Raw genomic sequence first — 23,006 nt, forward strand, 5'->3', positions numbered from 1 at the left:
TTTCTTTATGTCTAGAGTCTAACATATTGTCCAGTTCATATTATTCTTCCCCATCTACCAGCATGAGGAAAGGTAGATTTGTCCTTGTGTGTAGGGAGGGGGTGCCCCTTTTAGAAGCAGATGCCTATACCTATAGAATACAGGATGAACCTTCATTGATATTGCAATTGCAAGAGGCAATTGCAAATGGAAGGCTGGGTTCATTTGTTTAATCACTGGGAAGAGACTGAAGAACTTTAAGTCAAGTCTCTTTGAAGCTCAGGCAGATGGCAAAAGTTTTGTGGAAAACCACACCAAATCCTCTTTAGAAGTTTGGACCCCCTCCCTGCTTCTGTGCAGCCTATTTGTATGCTTTCTTTACCAGCTGTAGCTGCCCTTTTAAGGCCACTAGACCACTCTTGTAAGAAATCTGAGCACAGTAAACTAATGATACATTAGGTAGGGAGGTAAACACATGAAAGTGGTAGCTGAAGGTTGCCTGAAAAAAGAACATTCTGATACAGTATTGGACTGCTGTTGGCAAATTCTGCAGGAGGCATTGTTTCAAGCCAATTGTGTTATTGTTGGGAGATGTAGCTTTTAAAATATTGCCACAATAATTGGCTATTTCAAAGTCACTATTAGAATCTGGATTATAAAAGAATGACAAATTAATTTTAATATTTAAAAAGCAGGGAAGTGTCTTCCAAAGTATTGGTGTAAATGTGTGCCGTGGTCCAAAGTGCCATGATTAGCTCTGCATCCAAAAGACTTTTTAGATTCAAAAACAAGAGCTGTGCTGTTTCCTGGGCTGTTGGGAGACTCTTGCAAGAGATTAAGTGGGCCAGTTTTGTGAATACATCCACTACTACCAGCTGCTGGTATCCCTGTATTGGGGGTAGATCATAATAAAATCCACTAATCTTGAGTTCTAGAGCCATGAAGGGGTCTCTAGAGGTTACAGCAAGCCAGGGAGCTTTCCAGGAACAGATTTTGTTTTATAATAGACATGACAAGATGAAATATAATTCCTTACCCTTGACCACCAAAAGGCCCCAACTTCCTTTCCCTCCCCCTTCCCCGCCCTGCCAATCTCTTGTCGTGGCTGAGTTAGAGTTCTTATCTTAAAGAAGGGAAATGTATAAACAACCATTGTACAACAGCTGCCTCCCCTTTATTAGGAAAGGTGAAAAATTGCCTTATTGTTGTCCTTGAAGGTAATCCATCTGAACCCTGATATAAACTTGATATAAACCATGCTGTTGCCATGCTCTAATCTGTTTTGAAATAATCACCCTGTCTCCTGGTTCCCCAGTCTTCCATAGAATCTGACTTTGGATGGGACTCCAAATTGCTTGGTTGCAGTATGTTATTTGGAGTTGGGTATACTGTATATTGCAGATTGTACTCAGGCTTACGTGAGATGGGATCTGGAACTCGGTTGTGAGCCTGGAATATTGGAAATACAAAAAATAAAAAAAATAAAAACAGAAGATAAAGTGTTCCCGCCTGATTTGTTGAATAGTGAAGAATTGTACCTCCCGAAGACCTAAATTCTTATGGCTTGTACAATGGTATTGGCAGCCTCTTCCAGGAAATGCTTCCATTATTGGAAAGTCATTTTCATTACAAATAACTCTAAATGGACATGTCATAGTTGCTTGCTACTAAGAGAAGCAACTTTGAATGAAAGACACCTGGCAGTAGATCTGTCTTTTTCTTCTTTCTCTGTCTGGAGGAAAATTGTTCTTACTGGCAAATTTAAAGCTTTGGTCTGTATTAAAATGGGTGGAGTTTGGATGTTTGAGTAGTGGCTGAGAATCAAAGAGTTCTTTTAACTTTTGAAGTGCTTTTATTCTGAAGTAGATCATAAGAATCAATTAACTTTTTTGGGCTGAGACTGGTTTTATATGACCAGCAAAATTGGGTATAAACTTCCAGTATAAAGTAGCAAAGCTCAGAAAACATTACACATCTTTCACATACTGGAGCAAGTTGTGCGAGTGTGCCAATGATAAAAAAAAGATTGTATACTGTATTTACAGGATCCATTTGTATCGGGTGAGTTCCACTATCAGTTCGCATCGTGACAGAATTACACATTTTCATCCACTGATCTTTCATCCTCCCTCAAGGCATTCACAACTGTTCAGACCAAGTTTTAATCCTCCCACTGATGGCACAACCAAGTCAGTTGGACAGGATTCAAGAACCCTCCTAAAGGATTCTGGATTATTTTATGATCTACAGGTCACATTGTTTCTAGGTAACACTGCTAGACTTCACCATTGACATCTCTTCTGATTCTGTGTACCTTTCTGACTGAATGAAGCCGAACTGCTTTGTTAGTAAGTCAGAGTAGTCCATTGATGGGTGTTCCAAATCATTCTTCTCTAAGAGGCTATATGATGATGTTTGTCCATTGTGTTCGAAGAGGACCTTGACATCTAATGGGTTGTGGGCTGTACATGATGTGGCCACAGGTGGCTTGTAAAGCTTATTCTTGTTTGTTAGTTAATTAGTTTGTTTGGACTTATATGCCGCCCAACTCCCGAAGGACTCTGGGCAGCTCACAGCCAAATACAAATAAAATATAACATAAACCCTCCTAAAAACAGTTTGAAACAATCTAAAACCAACAATCAAACAATTAAAACAGGTAAGAAAAATCATGCATACCCAACGCCTGCCGGAAAAGCCATGTCTTTACAGTTTTTGGGAAGGTCAGTAGGGTGGGGATAGGCCAGATCTCGGGAGGTAGCTGGTTCCAAAGAGCTGGAGCAGCCACAGAGAAGCCCAGACAGTGTTAGGTAATGAGACACGGAGAAGACTGACCCTTTAGGCACTTATCGGTCACTGGGAAGTACTGTATGCAGTAGGAGACAGTCTTGAAAATAGTCTGACCTTAAGCCATGTAGGGCTTTAAAGGTAATAACCTTGATACGGGCACGAAATGTTGGGCAGACATGTGTGGGCATCTTTTTGCAGCATTTGCAGCTCTGTCTTTGTGGAGTGCTTGCTTCTCTTCTGCTATGAAAGAGCTGCTGGATCCTTGTGGGGCTGGAGGTTGTTGAATAAAGACTGAGAAATACTGTACTTCTATTTTGCTGACCTCCTCACCACAGCATAGGCTCAGATTTGAATTTGCATTCGTGTTCAATCAGATTTGCTTGTTTTCTTCCACTAATGATGCTCTAAGTATCTCTTCTGATGCTTTGTTTTGGAGTACTTCTAAAACCTAAAGGCTCATCAGGACTAGTATATAGGAAGAAATCACTTGGGAGAAATCTTGTGGAGAGTTTTTGTCATCTCCATATTTCAAAGATTAACTATACTCCCAACATAACCACATTCTAGGCTATTGGGAAACCCCCTAAGTGCTATAAAGAAACAAACTGGACCTATTAGATACCTGGGCCAAATCATTTGAATAGCTCCTATCTCCCTACAGAAATTTGTGGCATTTAGCAACCTCATAGTTGTCAGAAAGTAAGCCAAAAGAGATGATTGACCTCAAATTTGCAATTTTGCATCCTGTTTTATACCAGATTTCCCTCAGCCTATAATTAACTTTATCTTCCCTTCTTTTCTCTCCCTCTTCTGCCACCTCTCTTTGCTTTTCAGGAAGCACATGATAAACAATCTTCTCTCTGCTGAACATGCACAGATTTAAATAATTGTTTCTTTGCTTTCTTATTTCTGTTGTAATTTTTTTTAGAAAGAAGAGAAAATAAAACCTTACCTATCCTTCAGATCACTGTGGAAAGCAAATTTTAGGATACCCTTGTCTCCAGTTCTTTTCACATCTTGTCCTTTCTCTAATCAATCTTAGAAGTAGGTATTATCAGAAAACCTTGTTTTATATTACTTTCTTTACATTCACATTTTTTGCAAAAAACTTCCAGGTCTGACTTTCCCTCTTTTTATAACCACCATCCATTTTCATTAACATTTGACAAGAAAAATGTGAATTTACACAACTTTGCACCACATTCTACCTGACAGCACATTGAAACTGTGTTGAAAAAACCAAGAAAGGTTGAAAATCACTGCTCTATTTGATATATTCTATTCCTAAATTTTCATTTCTATTCTTTCTCTAATATATTTTACTTGAGTATAACCTCTATAACCTTCATTGTGTATTGTTGTATATTGGACAAAATAAATAAATAAAATAAATAAATAAACTCTTGAATGCTTACATGTCTTTTTCAGAGCGAGGGGACTTTCTGGGACTAGACTTGGCTTTTGATCAGGTGAAAGTATTGCTGTTACAACTGACAGATAATGTTAATGAACCCATGGTGATGAAAAAAAAGCATTTTTCATTTCCCGAGAAGATCTTGAATAGCAGTGGACAGCAGGTATAGTTCTGTGCTTCTGAATTTATCAGCTTGTCTGATCCATAAATTCCATTTCAGTTCATTTAATCTATAATTACTTATTATTATGATTCCATTGCTATTCTGCAGCCTTTATTTTTTCCTCTTTTGTACCATAATTAAAAGTTATTTTATTGATTTTCTAAGTTGTTTTCACTTTTTTCTATTTTTCTTAGCTACTTTCATTTTGCTTTTCTTTGCTTCCTTGGAACTTCTTCCATATAGTACTCCTCTTGGAATACTTTGATTTTAGGAAGGAGAAGGGAACTCAGAGGAATTGAAGGTGAATAGTGGGAATTCCTACAAGTATGATCCATCTGTTCCCACCGTGCAAGAGGGCATGCTGCAAAATATGCTATTTCTTCTGGTGCAGCAGCTGAAATTATTTGGCTCAGTTGAAAAAAATTCTGCAAGAACCTGTCAGACCTAAGGAGAAAACACTAATTTTGTCAGCACAGCCCCTGCATATATGAAAGGGGCTGTGCCTTATATTTTTGGGATAATCTGTGTCCTATAAGAACTTTAGTCACTTGAAAAACGTCTTTTTCACTTGAGCACATTTTGATTGTAATTTTTAATATATTATAAATTTATGCTTATATTCCCAGAAATAATAATAATAATAATAAAATAATAATAATAATAATAATTATTATTATTATTATTTATTAGATTTGTATGCCGCCCCTCTCCGTAGACTCGGGGCGGCTTACAGCAATGATAAAAACAATATATGATAAATCTAATAGTTGGAATCTAAAATAACAATAATACATTTAAAAAGTGTAAAAAACAAACCCCAATATATAAAAACATACATACAGTCATCATACACAAAAAATAAGATTTCCTGAATGTTTTTCTGTCCTCTTAGTGGCTTTCCATGTTCCTTCCTTTCTCCAGTATATTTTATTTTATGCTTGGCTTTTTCAGAGAATTAGAAACAGAGAACTGAGCAAAGAAATTGTAGTGATACAATTTCAGAAGATACGTTCAAATACCCATTCAATCATGAAGCTCATAGAGAGACTTAGTCCCCATATCTATGTTTAGACTAATTGCCTATTTTGTAAAATTATTGTGATAATAAGAGTGAGCAGTGATACACAGACGATGAAGTACTAAATTAAGGATGATTCAAGGATTTTTCTTTAAAGCAATGTTATCTGATTCCAGGTTCAGATTTGGAAATTTTATTTTGACTTTAAATTCTGAATTGTATCATTTTAGAGGATGGGGGCATAGTCTGTCTACTTACCATGTTCTCCTTCTTCTTTCAGCTTTTTGAATTCATGGCTCAATGCCTGAACACATTTTTGGGTGGACTTAACTTAAACAAGAAATATTTCCCACTGGGTTTCTCCTTCCCCTTCTCTTGTTTTCATACTTCACTGAACCAGGTGAATAATTGATTGACAATAGCAAACTATCTGGAAGACTGAAAACTGTGTTTCTTAGATTGCCATTTTCTGAATGGGAAGAACAAAGAAGGAGAAATGAGATTTGACCGCAACTGCTGCCATACAACACTACCTGGCAAGGAATAGCTGTAAAGAGATTTCTACATTAATGTTTTATGGTGTCATGTAGCATCACCCCGTCATTGTCGTGACGATATTAAGCCTGTCTTCATTAGTGATATATCACCATAGCAATGGTTGCATGCTCTAAAAGATGCTATAAATCACTGGCATGAAAAAAGCCTTGCTTAAAATGACTGGGAACAGAGCTAGCTTAGTTTGAGGCAAACCAAGGAAGCGGCAACAGGTAACAGATAATAAGAAAAAATAGGTGTCTAAGGGTAGAGCTATGAACTACACAACTTCCCCATGGACTTTGATGTACCTTATCCTTCAGTGTGGTGGGCAACACCTATTCCAGGTTTAAAATCAGATTCAAATGTCATTCCAGTTGGAGTAATATATATATTTTTAGAAACAGAATTGATAGTGGCCTCAGAGGCCACTTAATCCATTTGCCTCCTTAGTACAGGACCTGCTAAACTGTTTTGGACAGATAGTTGTTCAGCCTTCAATGAAGTCCTTTAATGAAAGGGAACATAGCACTCCACGAGGCAATCTTTGCATTTATTGATAGCTCTTACTACTCCGAAATTATTTGTAGTATCTTATCCAAATCTACTTCACGGTAATTCAGTCCACTGGTTTTGCTCCTATTCTCTATATAATTTTTAATAAGATTGTATCTCCCCTTCTTCTCCTTGCTAATTGTTCCTCGTGGGCTTGATTTCCAGTTCTGTTACCATCTTGGTAGCATTGCTCTGAATTCACTCAGGATTCTCAATAGTTTATTTGGACTTCAGTGCCCAGAACAAGAACAAAAACAATATTCTAAATGGAACTAAAAAGGCAGATGAAGTTTGGAAAATTACTTTCTGTAATATGGATTCTATGATCCTGCTAATGCATCCAAAAATGTTATACACCTTTTTAGTAGCTTTATTACATTTTTGATTCATGTTGTTATAATGTAATCTATAATCTGGAGCCTTTTCACATCTATTAACAAACTATTCTCCCTTATCCCATGCTTGCAGACTTTATGTTTTTCTTCTCTAAATGCAATATTTACACTTCTCCCTGTTAAATTTTAGGGAATTCAACATTTATTCACTCCAGTGTTGAAGCCTGTCTAGATCTTTTTGCATTTTCTGTTTCTCTCCCATAAGAATAGCCACTTTTCTAATTTTTGCAGCATCTGCAACTTTGGTCATCATCCCCTCATCTTTTACACTTATTAAGGTCATTAATTTAAAAAATGTGTGATAAACCCAAACTGATCTCTATTATTATTATTATTATTATTATTATTATTATTATTATTATTATTATTATTATTAATAGATTTATATGCCGCCCCTCTCCACAGACTCAGGGCGGCTCACAACAATGATAAAACAATATAATCTAATATTAAAAGTCTATAATAATAAATCTAACATTAAAAGTCTAAAAGCCCCATTATTTAAAAATCATACATACAATATACCATACATAAAACTACATAGGCAAGGGGAGATATCTCAGTTCCCCCATGCCTGATGACAGAGGGAGTTTTTAAGGAGTTTACGAAAGGCAAGGAGGGTGGGGCAATCCTAATCTCTGGGGGGAGCTGGTTCCAGAGGGTTGGGGCCACCACAGAGAAGGGTCTTCCCCTGGGTCCCGCCAGCCGACATTGTTTAGTCAACGGGACCCGAAGAAGGCCAACTCTGTGGGACCTAACCGGCTGCTGGGATTCGTGCGGCAGAAGGCGGTCTCGCAGATATTCTGGTCCGGTGTCATGAAGGACTTTATAGGTCATAACCAACACTTTGAATTGTGACCAGAAACTGAGCAGCAACCAATGCAGACTGTGGAGTGTTGGTGTAACATGGGCATATTTAGGGAAGCCCATGATTGCTCTCGCAGCTGCATTCTGCATGATCTGGAGTTTCCGAACACTCTTCAAAGGTAGCCCCATGTAGAGAGCGTTACAGTAGTCGAGCCTCGAGGTGATGAGGGCATGAGTGACTGAGCAGTGATCCCCGGCTCAAATAGGGCCGCAACTGGTGCACCAGGAGAACCTGGGCAAATGTCCCCCTCTCCACAGCCGAAAGATGGTGCTCTAATGTCAGCTGTGGATTGAAGAGGACGCCCAAGTTGCGGACCCTCTCCGAGGGGGTCAATAATTCCCCCTTCAGGGTGATGGATGGACAGATGGAATTGTCTTGGGAGGCGGTTTCATGTAGATACTAAATAGCAGGGGGGGAGAGGACCCCTGAGGCACCCCGCAAGAGGTTGACCTCTGACCCCCCACTAACACCGACTGCGACCGACCGGAGAGGTAGGAGGAGAACCACTGAAGCACAGTGCCTCCCACTCCCAACCCCTCCAGCCAGCGCAGAAGGATACCATGGTTGCAATCCTACATAAGTGTTCACAGTCATGCTGTTTAGTAATCAGTTCCAGGATCCTGTCCTGCACAAATGTCAAGCTGATAGATCTGTAATTTTCCAGCTCCTCCTTGTTCCTATTAAGGAAGAAAGAAGGGATAGCATATGGTCTCTCTTTTAGGATTCTGGGGAACTTAGCAGCGTGATGGCGAACCTACAGCAGGTATGCTGCAAATGGCACAGAGAGCCATCTCTCCAGGCACACAAGCCATCGACCGTTGCTCTTCCAGGTTCTGGCACGCCAACCAGCTGGTCTTCATGCATGTTGGAGTGTTGGAAAACAGAAGAGCAGCCACCCGGTGCCCATGCACGTCCCTAGAAGCTGCTCTTCCAGTTTCCGGCATGTGCACGCGCATGCACACTCACTCCCATTTCAGCACTTGGAGCTGAAAAGGTTCACCATCCCTGCCCTAGCAGTTCTCCATTTCCTAAAGGTTAGCTAGTAGTTGATAAACTCCACTAATTCTTTCAGTATTGTTGATTTTAATTTGATGCTTTAGTTCATTTAAATTAGCTGGAGGTATTTTAAACCCTCTTGTCTGCCCTACAATGTACTGTAGCTGCTCTTCCTATTAGTGGCAGAGTTATGGCCAGTTAAGGTTTGTTTCTTTTTCTGAGAATTTTTTTTTGTTCACAGAAGTTTTCACATTATCCATTAACCATTATCCATTGCCATCATCCATTAACAATTCTCATTGCAACAAGTCTATATAATCTTTTCTTTTGCTTTTCTGCTTCCTGATACAGCAGAAAAGTATATTGTGCTGTTTTGAGCACTTCCTACAAACTTCAAATACGTTCTGAGTGTTACTTATAAATGAATATCTACAATTTCTGGCCTTATGCCTTTGGTTAAATACCATTAAAAAAAGATTTTTTAATCTTTTTCTTCTCCACTTTTTAGAAAGCTCTTTGTGTATCTATAATAATACATTTAAATGTTTCCTGTTTTTCATTCACATAAGAATTATTTGAGATTTGACTTACAATATCTCCCACTTTTTATGTTGAGTTTGTTCTCCTGAATAAATTGTAATTTTTCAGATTATGTTCCAGTTGAGGGTCACCTCAATGAATTTTGCTAGTGTCTATGGCAGCGTATTGTCTGTCTTTATTAGGTTTCTCTCTTCACTTCTCATATTCTGTGTTTTAGTGTAGGAATATGAGATTGTGAGTGATAGTCTCACTGGTTTCACTTTTCTTTCCCAACTATTTTTAAATCTACCCTCCTCTCTCATGCTTCTCCCTTCGTTTCTTGTCTTGTTGGCCCCAATTTTTTCTGGTATATTTCATTCCCAGCTTTTGTTACCCTCTCTATTTTGCTCTAGAGTCTAGATTAATGCCCTCTGATAAGGTTAGTGTGGTACCTACCAAATATGATTCCTCCATCATTTTAAGATGTAACCTTTTCAGAAAACATTGATTCTTACATTAGCTCAAGAAGCAAATCATCCTAGATTATCCTTAAGTGAGAGACTTTTGTTAGAGTTTACTACTCCACTGTTTTGAAAAAGAGTGCTTGTAGTTTCATAGTGGCTGCTGCATATGTTGAAGAAAATCTGTTTTTTTCCCCTTAGAGTAAACTGATGAGATGGACAAAGGATTTCCGATGGCCAGGTGTGGAGGGGAAAGATGTGACCAAATTGCTCCAAACAGCTGTCAATGAGATTTGCAAGGTTAAGAGTAACTGGTCAATGGCTGTAAAAACAGAGGTTTCTGTAAGACAGAACAAGAGAGCCACTTTGATCTTTCTCTTACTTTTAACTACTCTAGAATTACCAAATAGAGGTCCTTGCTGTTGTGAATGATGCTGTGGCAGATTTGATGAGCTGTTCTTCTAAAGTCAGGCCATGTCAAATAGGAATAATGATAGGTAAGCAAATGCTGGGAACAAGATAATATTTCTGATCAACTACAAGGATCATACATGCCATGCTTTAGAATAGAATAGAATTCTTTATTGATTGGACACACAAGGAATTTGTCTTGGAGTTTATTTTTGTGTGCTGATGTGTTAAATATATCTGTCGGACTGAAAGCTTCTTTACTGAATACTGTACAATGTCTAGATAGAAGAAAAGAAAAGTTTTGCCTTTCCTCAAAACAATGAATGCTAGCCATTGTCCAAGATAAAGCAGTATCATCATAGATGGGTTCAATATCTTAAATAGTTTAGCAATATCAAAGATCTATATTAAGATGGTAGATAGTTTCATTTAACTTTCAAGTCTTATTGTGCTTAGTGCTTTATTGTGATTATTTTCTTTGCATTGTGCTTCTCCAGTTTTTTTCTTTTCCTGATAGATGCTGGCACTAACTGTTGTTATATGGAAGATACAAACCGCATACCAGAAATCTCGCAGGAAACTAGGGGATACATGTACATAAACACAGAATGGGGGGACTTTGGGGTTAATGGAGAATTGAAAGAGGAACTAACAGAGTTTGACTTGTTGCTAGATAAAGAATCCATGGATCAAGGAAAAAGCAAGTGAGTCATAATAAAGGAAATGAAGGCAACATTATAAAGCATTAACCTATATTGCCACAGAGAAGAAACAGTGAATCATTGAGTTATGTCATTTGTGCATTTCAGTAAAAATCAGAGTTGTTGCTTCAAATCCCACTCTTGAAGCCCCAAAGCCTTACAAATTGCATTTATAAGAAATAAATTTCATGCAATACCAAGCAAATTCATGTCTGGGCAATATTTTTATTAGAATCAGTCAAAATACAGAAACTCTTTATCAGATAAAATATTGCGAAAAAAAGATGGGGGAGGGGGAAGGCTGGTATAATCCATGAATTCAGTGGCTCCCAGCTTGAATCTGTACTTCAATCCATTGTTAAAATATTATTATGTATATTTACCTTGCTATATCCCATCTTATCTGTACTTCCATTTGCTTTTTTCTGAATTTCCAATTTAACATATCTAGGGAAACCTACCCTGGAACTAGGATCCTAAAATTACATAACTTTAGTTGGTTCCAGGATTGTAAGTAAATCCAATAATTCTGATTTCATATATTACACTTGTTAGTGTGTTTAGTATTTCATAGTACTAGGTATTAAAAAGACATAGCCAAGCCATTTTGTGAATTGTGTATTTATCTGATAGCTACCCAAGATGGATGTTTCAACTGCTTCCACTCAATTTTTTTCTTTGGGCAATGATTTTCCTGTGTTATTGCTGGCAGGTTTGAGAAGATGACCAGTTCCTATTATGTACGTGAGATTGTCCGAATTATTTTGGCTAATTTGTCCGGGAATGCTGAATTATTCAATGGTGTTCTGACTCCCTCATTACTAATCAAGGGGAAGCTGGCATTGCAAGACATTGTGGAGGTCACAGAGTAAGCTAATTTTGTGATATCAGATTTTTTTTTTCTCCTTATACTAACAATAATAGAATGAAATTTGGGTTGATTTATTAGTTTAATCTTAATCCTACAAAGGGCAATCAGGAGAAGTAAGCCTTTTAATTTGTGAGTCATGTTTTAAAAATACATTAACTTCATTTGAGTGTTTGCAGAATGCACAGATATACCGTGTTTCCCCGAAAGTAAGACAATGTCTTACTTTCTTTTTATCCCCAAAAGCCCCACTATGTCTTACTTTCGGGGTATGTCTTATATTGGGAAAAAAAGCCAGTAGTCTGAAGGCAAACAAGACAGGAGTTGCCATTTACTCAGCGGTAAGTTCCGCAGTGTCTTTCAGCGCTTCATTACAAAAATGGGGGTGGGGGAGAAGGAAAGAAACTGGTACAGCAGCCGGCGTCACTTCCAAAGTCCTCTCCAAGCAGAGGATGCTAAAAACCACAGCCGGCTCCAGCGGAGGCAGAAAGTGACTGCAGCAGCGGCCAGCGGACGCTCGTAGACTGCCGGCGGTGGCAAAGCAAGTGTAACAGAAGCGCAAAAGGGAGCCAGCGAGAGCAAAGCCGCCGTGATAACTCGCTTAGCTTCGCTTTCCGGCCCGTCCCTCCCCTTCAGCCGCTAGCTCCGCCCAGCCCTCGCCTTTAAGGGTGAATGGTCTAGAGCCGGGCGGTGGATGGGTTGTTGCTGCTGCTGCTGCCTTCACTGGAAAGATAACGTCGCATTCCCGGAGTAAACCAGGCTGGTAGAGTTCGCCCTCTCTTTCTTTCCATCGCCATGAGGCCTGGCAGCGTGGATGGCAGGACCGCGCATTGCGTCTGTCTTGGATTGTTTCTTGCGCTGCTCGGTGGAGCCGGGACACTGCGAGGTGAGTTGGAGCGCTGCGTGAGGTGGGCGCAGAGGGGTGTTGCCTTCGCTAGAGAGGATCCGGCGGCAATACCCCCGTGTTTCCCCGAAAGTAAGACATATGTCTTACTTTCAGGGTACAGCTTATATTAGCCGACCCCCCTGAAACCCCCGATATGTCTTACAATCAGGGGTGTCTTACTATCGGGGAAACATGGTATTGTTTATGGCATCTCAGGTAGAATAACTGCTAGAGGTCATATAACGTATGCAACTGTCTAAAAACCATATACGCACAAAAACCTCCAGAGCCTTATTATATGGGGTGTCATTTATGTCTGAAATATTTGTGTGTATTTACTATGATGTGAGCGATACAGGTCAAGATATAAAGCTATTTTAGAAGTGTGATACAGTTGATAAACTAATCTGTATAATCAATGTTGCAAATCATTGAAGATGATAAATGATAATTACTATATTTTTCGAACTATAAGGTGCACCATTGTATAAGATGCACCAACATTTCAAAGAGGTATGGTAAGTAAGAAAAAAAAGTTTTTGCCCTCTCCTAGGCCCCAGAAGCACTCTGCAGACATCCCAAACAATTTGTGTACCCCATTTTCCTATGGGGCAGGGTTTTGGTAGTCTAAAAGTGGCTGTATTCGGTGTATAAGAAGCACCAACATTTCTACCCTCTTTTTAGGGGGACAAAAGGTGCGTCTTATACTCCGTAAAATACAGTATGAAAAAGTAAAATTTAAAAAAACGTTTCACTGACAGGAGCAGGCATTATGCTACTCCAAAGATTACATACATTAGGTAATTTTCTTTAAAACACACATCATTTGAAATACCCTATTTCAATTGATATTAAATTTATTTGATATACTATTAAAATGTACATGGTTTTGGCACAGATTTATAAATGAGATAAATTACATTTTTCTTATTATTATTTTTTATTATTATTTATTTAGATTTGTATGCCGCCCCTCTCCGCAGACTCTTACCTAGAGTTTTATGTAAGACATGTAAGACTTGAAAGTAAGAACTCACATGTTAGCAGAGTTAGCAATTCCAAATTTATTATTACTGAGCAGACCATTTCACAAACGCTCCTTCCGCCATTTCTTTTTCCTTCTTTTGCATAAATTCCACCAGTTTTTCCCTTAATGATGCTTTAGGACAGCTTGTATGCTAAAATTGACCATTGTTAATATTAACTAAATTCTTTTTTATTAAGATGTGCATTTCCTCCTCCAATGCCATTTAAGAGGTTAGTTGTTTAGTATTTATCAGTTAGTGGCTAGTGGCAGTAAACCAAATATTAAACCATGATTACGGAATTCCCAAAGTGCTTTTTCAAGAGGCAACTGGACTTTCTGGTTTTTCTTTGAAGACGTTTTGCTTCTCATCCAAGAAGCTTCTTCAGCTCCTTTTAGCTTCTTGGACAAGAAGCAAAACGTCTTCAAAGAAAAGCACCTTTGGGACAACCATGACCTGGATAACCCAGAATCTCCATAGACATGATTAAGGAAAGAAAGTAAAATTGAATTTGCATTGGTAATATGACATCTTAGAACAATAGAGGACCTCTACCTAACTATTATAGCTAGATTTATTCATTTCCATTAATAACCTTTGCTGAGGTCAGGACTGGTTGTGTCTTCTGCATGTATCTCCCTTAATTCCTATGCATTTTTAATTACAGTGATAAAGTGGGCCTTGCCAAAACCAAAAGTTTCCTTTCTCGTCTTGGATTAGTGGCAAGCAATCAAGATTGTTTCCATGTGCAAGAAATATGCCAAGCCGTATACACCCGTTCTGCCAAGCTCTGTGCTGCTGGATTGGCTGCTGTTCTAACACATACTCATGAACAACATCCGCTCCCAGAGTCGAAGATCTTTGTAGTTATTGGGGGGGACATGTACAGGAGCCATTCATTGTAAGGAACTGTATTGGACATAAAAACATTTATTTTAATCAGATTAATGCTAGTCTCTCTTGCCAACAGTTATTGCTATTATTGGGCAATTAGTATGTTTTTGTTATCATTTCTCCTGGGTATGGGTAGAAGTTCTAAAACGTTTTTCTACAAATGGTTTTTCTCTTCTTCAGCTTCTCAGCCAATATTTATTTTTTTAATTATCAGCTGAGTGAGCCTGCCCAATCCTTTGTTTTGCCACAGTTTCTTGCATTGCTGTAAGCCGTGTGTGTATAAGAGAAGCGGGGGGGGGGGGGCGCAAAATGTTTCTATCCAGTTAAATATTTCTAAGCTTGAATTGTTTCCTTTGGATATTTGATTCTGCTAAGCTAAAGAAGTTGTTTACACCATCTCAAACTGTATTTTTTTCCATTTTGTATTAACATTTGGATAACATAAAAAGGCCTATATACATAGAGGAAGCAACTTTATTCCTTTTTGAGCATGATAATCCTAAAAAGAGGCATAGGTCAAGAAAGTTTGATTGGACCAATGCAATGGATTACTTCTTGTCTTTATCCTTCAAAAAGCCTTGACATTTCTTCTCCCTCCAGGTACGGTGAGATACTACAGCAAACCTTGAAAGAGCTGGTTCCTGAATATTCTGTCACATTTGTCCCATCAGATGATGGCAGTATCTTAGGGGCTGCCATAGTGACAGCTGTAGAAGTGAAGCTTAGAAACCATCGAGAGGGCCTGGCTCAAGTTCTGGCTCCTTTAAAGCTTTCAATCGTAGATCTTGAAAGATTACGGAGTGGGATCAGACAAGAGATGGATAACGGCCTGTTGAAGGCAGCCAGCAGGAAAAGCTGTCTACGCATGTTGCCCACTTTCGTCAGTTATTTGCCTGATGGCTCTGGTGAGAGAAGGAAGCTGGGTAGAGCCCTATATCTAGAGAGGGAAGTGTTTTGAACTGTATTTATGGACTTTGCCTCAGGGAAGTCAGGATAAAGCTTTCCATATGATTAGATCTTACCTGAGCCTGGTGGTTTATTTGACCTGAGACCATTGCTGTTTATGTTGCTGAAAAGGGCACTATGCTTGCTTTTATTTATCATTCCATCTTTATTATTTTTATAAATATAACTCAAGATGATAAAGTCTTCCTATTTTCCCAAAATAGCAACCCTATGAGGTGGGTTGACTTGAGAGACAACGACTGTCACCAGAGATTTCCCAATTCACATAGGACAATAGATTTGAACAATTTCACATGCAGGGATGCACTTTTACCCGAGACCTACACTTGAGACCCAGTTATCATTTCATACTGCACATATTTGTAGTGGCAGCATATATTGTTTTAATTTGCCAATAGTTCAGCAGCAAACTACTGGTAGGTCTTAAGCCATCAGATAAAAAACTTATGTGCTAGAGGGCAAATAAGATTTGCTGAAGGAAAACGACATGTTTCCTTTGACTCCATTTGTTAAGGTTGGCAAGAGATTTGCCTCACAGGAGAAAAAGGTAGGGTTTTCTTGAGGCACCCTGATGAAGATTGGGAGTTGTAAAATTCTATCTATTTCACTGAGGCTGCTGTTGTCCATGCACTTTTTATAGAGAGAGGGGATTACCTGGCACTGGACCTAGGTGGAACCAATTTTCGAGTATTGATGGTACAGGTGAAAAGCCAAGAGGAGGGTGGTGTGCACATCATCAATGAGCTTTACGCCATTCCACCAGAAATTGCCCAAAGCACTGGGCAACAGGTAAGCGCAGGAGAAGGATGATATGGCTTTGGTTGATAGATTTTCTGAATTCTTGTGACATACAAGTATGGATATTCTTTTTAATAGTAGGACTAGCTATTTTGCCTATCGACTCTTCAACTCTAAATTTATTTTTGTATCATATCCCACTCCCTTTTTTTGTATTCCTACAGCTTTTTGACCACATTGTGAGCTGTATAGTGGATTTTCATATTAAGCACGGGATGTCTGAACATGTTCTACCACTCGGTTTCACTTTTTCCTTTCCATGCAATCAAATAAATCTGGATAAGGTATGAAACTGAATGGGTGGGATTCTATTATGCAGATGGTAGAATGTATGTATATAATAAGAGTTGAAACAGGAAAGAAACAAGAATGAACTCGTGAAATATGAAAAAAACCCAAGTGTTTTCCCTTATTGTTTTTCCTGTTTTTAATTGAAAAATCACCTAGAAATGTTCTAGAGTTGGATAGTCTCTAAATCAATATCAATCTATCAATTGAAATGATTGACAAAGAATTAAAAAACAACAACAAAGGAAATCATGTTGCGGCCTCTAAATTGGGAAATCCAGTTATTTGCCACCAGTAATGACTTTCAGGGAACATTTTTCTGATAGTTCCATTATTTTTTTCTGGTAAGTAATGACTTACTATAATTCTGTAAAAGCGCAGAAAAGCTATCCAGTTTTGAATTGGAAAGTTTCTAGTCCTTACAGTTGCAAGATAGAAATATAAATGCTGTTCAGAATGTTTATTTCCTAAATCAGACTTGTCTTATTTCCTAGCTGTTTGCTTGCTGCCATTTCTCCTTGACAAAATAGTTAGGGAATAGCCTAATGCAACCTTTTAGGATATATTTGAAATTTTAGGAAGATTTCATGGGCGTTTTTTTACAATATGGCTCCCAAGGTGGCCTAGGCAGTCACAGGATATCAATTCACCAGAAAGTACCTGGCTAGGTAGCTTTTTCTCATTCAGCACGTTGTGCTCTATCCCAATTTATTTTTTGTCCTTTTTTCCCAATAAAATTCTGAGTAATTGCCACCTACTATTTTTCTAGAATGCCAGTGTGCTCAGTATGGCAAAATATAATCCCATTTTTAAAAAGGTACATACAAAAATACATTTTTTAAATAATGGACACTGTATTGCTTAGCCCAGTTTAAGGGTTTCATTGAATAGCATGTTATGTACAAACAGCTTGGAGACAGCAACTCTACTGAACCATTCCAAGAGAACAATTTCCCTTTCCCCCCGGCATTGACAGGGCATCTTGCTGAGGTGGACTAAGGGCTTCAGCGCCACTGACTGTGTAGGAGAAGATGTCGTGAATTTATTGCGGGATGCAGTACAGCGTCAGAAGGTATATATGACATGCAAAAGCAATGTCTAAATAAAGCTAATGTATTTGACATGGGTTGTTCAGGTTTACTCACACCGATCAAAATGGTGCTATAAATGGGGAGAGTATATGCCATGTTCCTTTGCAAACTGTATATGGTACTTATTTTCTAAAAGAAATGTAACTTCAATAGGGATAGATGTATAGCTAAATTTCTTATTAACTATTATTCTTTGCCAAACCTCTTCTATAAATCTGAGCCTAGCTTTTCTTTTCCATGAAGTGGGGGCTTATGTTAGGTGAAATGGTTTAAGTAGGTCTCTTCAGATTTGGGTTTTCCATTCCAAATTCTTCCTCCCAATTACTTTATCCTACAAAAAGTAGTCTGTTCCTACTTGTTGTTTATGTATATATATAATTCCACACACAGGACTTTTTTCCAATTTAATGAAGTTTGATAATGGGCTGCATGAGAGAAAATAATTTAAACTTAAATGCAACAGCAACATAGAAATAGTAGTACAGTAGTAAGCTGGAAACTGGATTTGCAAATTCAAGGGCATCCTGTTTTGCACAGGACTGTAATCCTCTGAAGAAAGACATTTGCAGTCTGGGAATATTCCTTGATCTCCAACCCTTTGGATTCTTGGTAAATTGTTGTGGCAAGGATTGCCTTTGCAGCACTTTATAGTTTTGGTTAGCTGGGTCCCTCTTTAAACCAGTTATTTTGGCAGTGGCTATCTATGCTTTAGTATACCTTATCTTAACTACTGCAACTACCTTATACCCAGCTTAACTACCACAACATTTATCACGGGACTATCTTTTAAACATTTCTTGAAGCTGTATATGAAGTAGTTACCTGGTACAAGTTTTTTGTATAGATATCATATGATACCTATACTGTAAGATCCAACTTGGCAATGATCTGTGGGTACCATTGAAAGTATTGATAGTAACCTTTAAAATTGCAAACTGTTGAGACCCTATCTGAATCTTCTGAACTTGTCTGAAGAAGCTCCTGCTAGCGAAGGATCATCTTTCTGGCCTCTCAGTTATTCCATGGAATACATTCTTTTGGGGGAGGAGAGGTAACAGCTGGTCTCTCCTCGCCCCCAATCCTATGTGTAGAATGCCAAGATTTTAATTATTAGATGATTCAATATTTATTTTATTTTCATTTGTAGTTTTTTATATATAGTACTATTTTTATTTTTACATTCTGTTAATTACCATGATCACTTGCCAGAATAGAAAAGTTGGATACAAATAAATATCTAAGACAAAAGAAATAGTTGGAAAGTTTGACTTAGTGATTGCGATTATACACTCAACTTACCAAGGTCAGTTGAAGACCTGGTAGCTGCATTCTTCTTTAGTGGTGTCCTGAGAGATATTGGAATAAAGCCCTAATCTTTTGTACATGTATGTGCTGTAACATACATAAAAAGGGACAAAATTTGGATTGTATTGTTAAACCCACTATAGTATATTACCTGTTCTGACACCACCACTCATCCACAGATGCTGCTGTTCATATACAATATTATGCTTAGAATGTTGATTAAAAATCTTGATTAGATTTTTTCTTGGTGACTTATTGTATTGCATTAACCCAAATCATCTGGTTGGTTTTTAGCTCATTAGCAACTCAAAAATAGATCAATTCAGTAACCAGATAGTGTGTTCTGCACATGCAGTCAGTATATGCTGTATAATGTGCCATAATTGAAGTATATCAGATGGGAAAAGTCACTGGCCCAATACTCACCATATGCTATACACAATTGGCCGCTAATCTGATTGTTCTTACTGGCACCAGCACATAATTATACAGTTACATAATCATACAACTACTGGTTCAAAAGTCACTATCTGGAGAACAAAAACCTGACATATTCTCTATGAAATACTTGGCACCTCATAAGTTGTTACACCAGAGGGAGAAAAAAGTGATAAAACTTCATTGTGTCACTGACTCCATTGGGTTTGGCTTGGATGATGACAACCACTACGCTAGGGTGGATGAAAAAAAAATGCAAATGTGTTTATAAAGGTGATACGTGGGTTTACAGCTACAGTTACACTTTATGTTCACTTCTTTTCATGGAGAACTATGGTAACTAGCTAACTAGCTAGGATTTTAGAGATTCCACACCTTTTACGGGGTGTTTGAACAAAACGGGTTTATTGAAGAAAGATAGTTTATCTTCCTCTAAATCCTGGGTCATTTTGGATTAATTCTTACCCTCTTCATCCATTGCTAATTGGGCTAAGCCATCCGCAGAGTGTACCTATTTGCTATTGATTTAGTGAATCTAGTTTCATAAACAGAAACATTGATATCCCTTCACCATATCAACTGAATAGTAGTGACACAGCTGAAGAACTCCCTTTAGGCTAATAGGGCAGCACTTCCAATATTAAAAGAGAAGGAAAAGAGGATCAATTTTTAGTGCGACAAACCCAATGGATGTGTACTGGTTACTTGGTGACAGGAAATCATGTTGCCTGGTAACACATCTTGCTGTTTGCTCTCTCCCTCCCCCCTTTTCTTTTCCCAGACTATTGATATAGATGTGGTTGCCTTAGTGAATGACACAGTGGGAACAATGATGTCATGTGCCTACCTAGACCATAACTGTGAAGTTGGTCTTATTGTTGGTAAGTTGGAAAATAGCTTCATTTAATCATGATTTCAAAAATTATATTTTGTCTTTCTGTAAACTAGGCAAATAGTATTGAGTGTTCAGTAGGATGAGTCTTTATAGATAGTGAAAAGTAAGATAAAGGAGTCCCTGTGGATTTTACTCCACTAGTCAATGCCGACTAAAGGGGGCTCATCTTTGTTTCAAGGCCATTGGGCCAGTATTGTCAAAAGACATTTCCGCAGACATTTGGCCTGCATATCACAGAGCTCTCTTACTTTCCCACCAAAATGGTATCTATTTATCTACTTAATTTGCATGCTTTCGAATTGCTAGGTTGACAAGAGTTGAAAGGAGGAGAGGTGCTCACCCTGTCATATGGTACTTGGGTCTCAAATCTGTGATTCCGGCTTTCCAGCTGACAAGCCCAACATCATGGGGAAGAGCCTTCTCTGTTGTGGCCCTGGTCCTCTGAAACCAACTTCCCCAAGAGATTCGTACCACCCCCACTCTCCTCGCCTTCTGAAAGGCGTTTGAAAACACACTTATGCCAGCATGCCTAGGGCCATCATCCTCCAACCAGTAGCATGAATGAGTGATGACTGCATGCCGTGTATTTTAATTGTTTACTTGTTTTCATTTTAGGTATTGGAGTATTTTAACTTAGTTACTCTTTTATTGTTGTAAGTCGCCCTGAATCCGCTAGGAGAAAAAGGGCGGCCTATACATTTCAAAAATAAAATAAAATAAATAAATCTTAACCACTGAACCCCTAAAGCTGCCCCTCTTTATAAATAGTAAGAGCGTGTAAATGAATCAATCTTTGAAGTTCAGCATTCGTCTTTCCTCTGTGTCTTGGCATTACTGTATTAGCTACATGTTCTGTTGTTCCAGGGCAACAATCCTTAATATATATGACTATATTCCTAATGCATTTAAAATGCAAACATAATTAGGCAGACTTATTTTTTAAATTATATTTGGCCCACGGTATTTTCTTGGTCAGAATGGAGGAAAAGTATGATAGTCAGTTTTCAGCAGTGATTCATTTCCCCTCTTATTTTATCTCAAGGAACTGGATGCAACGCTTGCTATATGGAAGAAATGAGGAATGTGGGCACCTTGGAGAGTAATGAGGGAAGAATGTGCATCAATATGGAATGGGGGGCATTTGGTGATGATGGCTGTCTTGAGCACTACATAACACCTTATGATGACATTGTGGATAAAGAATCTCTCAATCCGAGCCAACAAAGGTGACTCGGTGTAGTTTTTATTGAGAATTGACTGGTGGGGTCTGTGGCAATGGCTGCCTGCAAGGTCAACTTCTTTCCATGTCTCACAGATATGAGAAGATGATTAGCGGCATGTATTTGGGTGAGATAGTGCGCTATGTTCTGTTGGAATTAGCGTCTCGCAAGATCCTCTTTAGGGATCATGACTTACAAGGACTTATGAACAAAGGCATCTTTCCCACTAAATTGTTATCTGACATTGAGAAGTAAGTATTTATATATTCTATTGTCTATAATTATTTTGCCTGATATGAGGAATCTTGCCATTAGATGTAGAATTTAAGTTCCAGTCCAGTTAAAATGCCTAAAGTTATCAGATTTAGGTTTTACTATTTTATCTATTCATCTTTCTGCTTGGATTGAATTTACTTGACTTTTCTCATGTCTACCTTGGTCTTTTTAATGAAGACTGCATCTGCCCCTTTTTATATATTGTATAAAAAGTCAATCAAAACAAGATTTAGAAAATAGACAAGTTGGTATGAGTGATCATGGATGCATTATACATTGTTTATTTGGAACTGTGCAGATTTCTGTTTAGAATGTGCCAAATATTACTGATCCCAGTTGGTCATACAAACAGTTTTTTTAGAATGCATATGCCTAAAAAGAGGCCCAGTTGAGATTGCCAGAATCCCTATATTTCTATTTATTGTAAGAACAAATTTCTCTCTACTTCTAATATGATTAAGTGACAGCCAAAGTCGCCAACACGTTTATCACATCCTGGAAGAGCTGGGGTTGCCCCTTTCTCCTGAGGACGCCAAAGTGGTGAAGGAAGTGTGTCATACCGTAACTTCACGAGCTGCTATGATGTGTGCAGCTGGAGTGGCAGCTGTTGTAGAAAAGATTCGAGAAAATAAGCGCATGACAAAGCTGGAGGTGACAGTTGGCGTGGATGGGACTGTGTATAAGATGAATCCTTAGTGAGTTGATTTTTCTGCATCACAGGGGGTGGGGGTCAAAATTAAATACATAATCTTTGGGATATTTGGAGCTTCTAATGTAAATATTTTGTGGAAAAGAAAAGGGAATAAACAGCAAGAGCCAATATTTCCAGGCAGGGCATTAACTCAGGTGCTATGTTGGTATGGGGTTTGTTTGATTCTGGGCTAAATGTTGGTTCTTTTTCCCGTGATAGTATTTCTTTCTATCTACAGCTTTGCAAAAAAACTTCAGGATACAGTAGCTCTGCTGGCTCCAAACTGCAATGTCAAATTCTTAGTGTCAGAGGATGGCTCAGGAAAGGGAGCTGCACTCATTGCTGCTGTGGCCTGCCGTACAAAGCTCGCTTAATAAGCAGGAGACTGGATTCTTCTTCACTAGATACAAGTCTTGATCTGCAGCATGGACTTTATTCTTCTTTAAAACAGCTGTGACAAAATTGCAGAAAGCCAGATCTCGGCTGCTGTGATATACTCCATCTTTGCAGTTTTGTTTAACATTACCGATTCATGCTTAAAGCAAGGAGGGAAATAAACCA

At 38.4% G+C, this 23,006-nt stretch overlaps 1 protein-coding gene across 4 annotated transcripts in view; it reads left to right on the forward strand.

Annotated features, from left to right (window-relative positions):
• The window catches only part of HK3 (hexokinase 3), a 27,215-nt gene extending 4,225 nt beyond the window's left edge, over positions 1-22,990 (forward strand). Inside the window, exons 2-17 of one of the 4 annotated variants that reach the window (XM_070738930.1) lie at positions 4,198-4,346; positions 5,645-5,764; positions 9,894-9,992; positions 10,090-10,189; positions 10,621-10,807; positions 11,517-11,672; positions 14,251-14,484; positions 15,078-15,382; positions 16,084-16,232; positions 16,406-16,525; positions 17,506-17,601; positions 20,145-20,244; positions 21,301-21,484; positions 21,574-21,729; positions 22,216-22,449; positions 22,684-22,990. In XM_070738930.1, the coding sequence (XP_070595031.1) occupies positions 4,198-4,346; positions 5,645-5,764; positions 9,894-9,992; positions 10,090-10,189; positions 10,621-10,807; positions 11,517-11,672; positions 14,251-14,484; positions 15,078-15,382; positions 16,084-16,232; positions 16,406-16,525; positions 17,506-17,601; positions 20,145-20,244; positions 21,301-21,484; positions 21,574-21,729; positions 22,216-22,449; positions 22,684-22,819 (2,525 nt within the window). In that variant the 3' untranslated portion in view covers positions 22,820-22,990. The remainder of the gene's footprint in view (positions 1-4,197; positions 4,347-5,644; positions 5,765-9,893; positions 9,993-10,089; positions 10,190-10,620; positions 10,808-11,516; positions 11,673-14,250; positions 14,485-15,077; positions 15,383-16,083; positions 16,233-16,405; positions 16,526-17,505; positions 17,602-20,144; positions 20,245-21,300; positions 21,485-21,573; positions 21,730-22,215; positions 22,450-22,683) is intronic. The other 3 variants (XM_070738934.1, XM_070738932.1, XM_070738933.1) reach the window with 3 other exon arrangements.
• Positions 22,991-23,006: the final 16 nt, after the last annotated feature.

The sequence above is a fragment of the Erythrolamprus reginae genome, chromosome 2 (assembly GCF_031021105.1).
Source record: "Erythrolamprus reginae isolate rEryReg1 chromosome 2, rEryReg1.hap1, whole genome shotgun sequence".
Taxonomy (NCBI): Eukaryota; Metazoa; Chordata; class Lepidosauria; order Squamata; family Dipsadidae; genus Erythrolamprus; species Erythrolamprus reginae.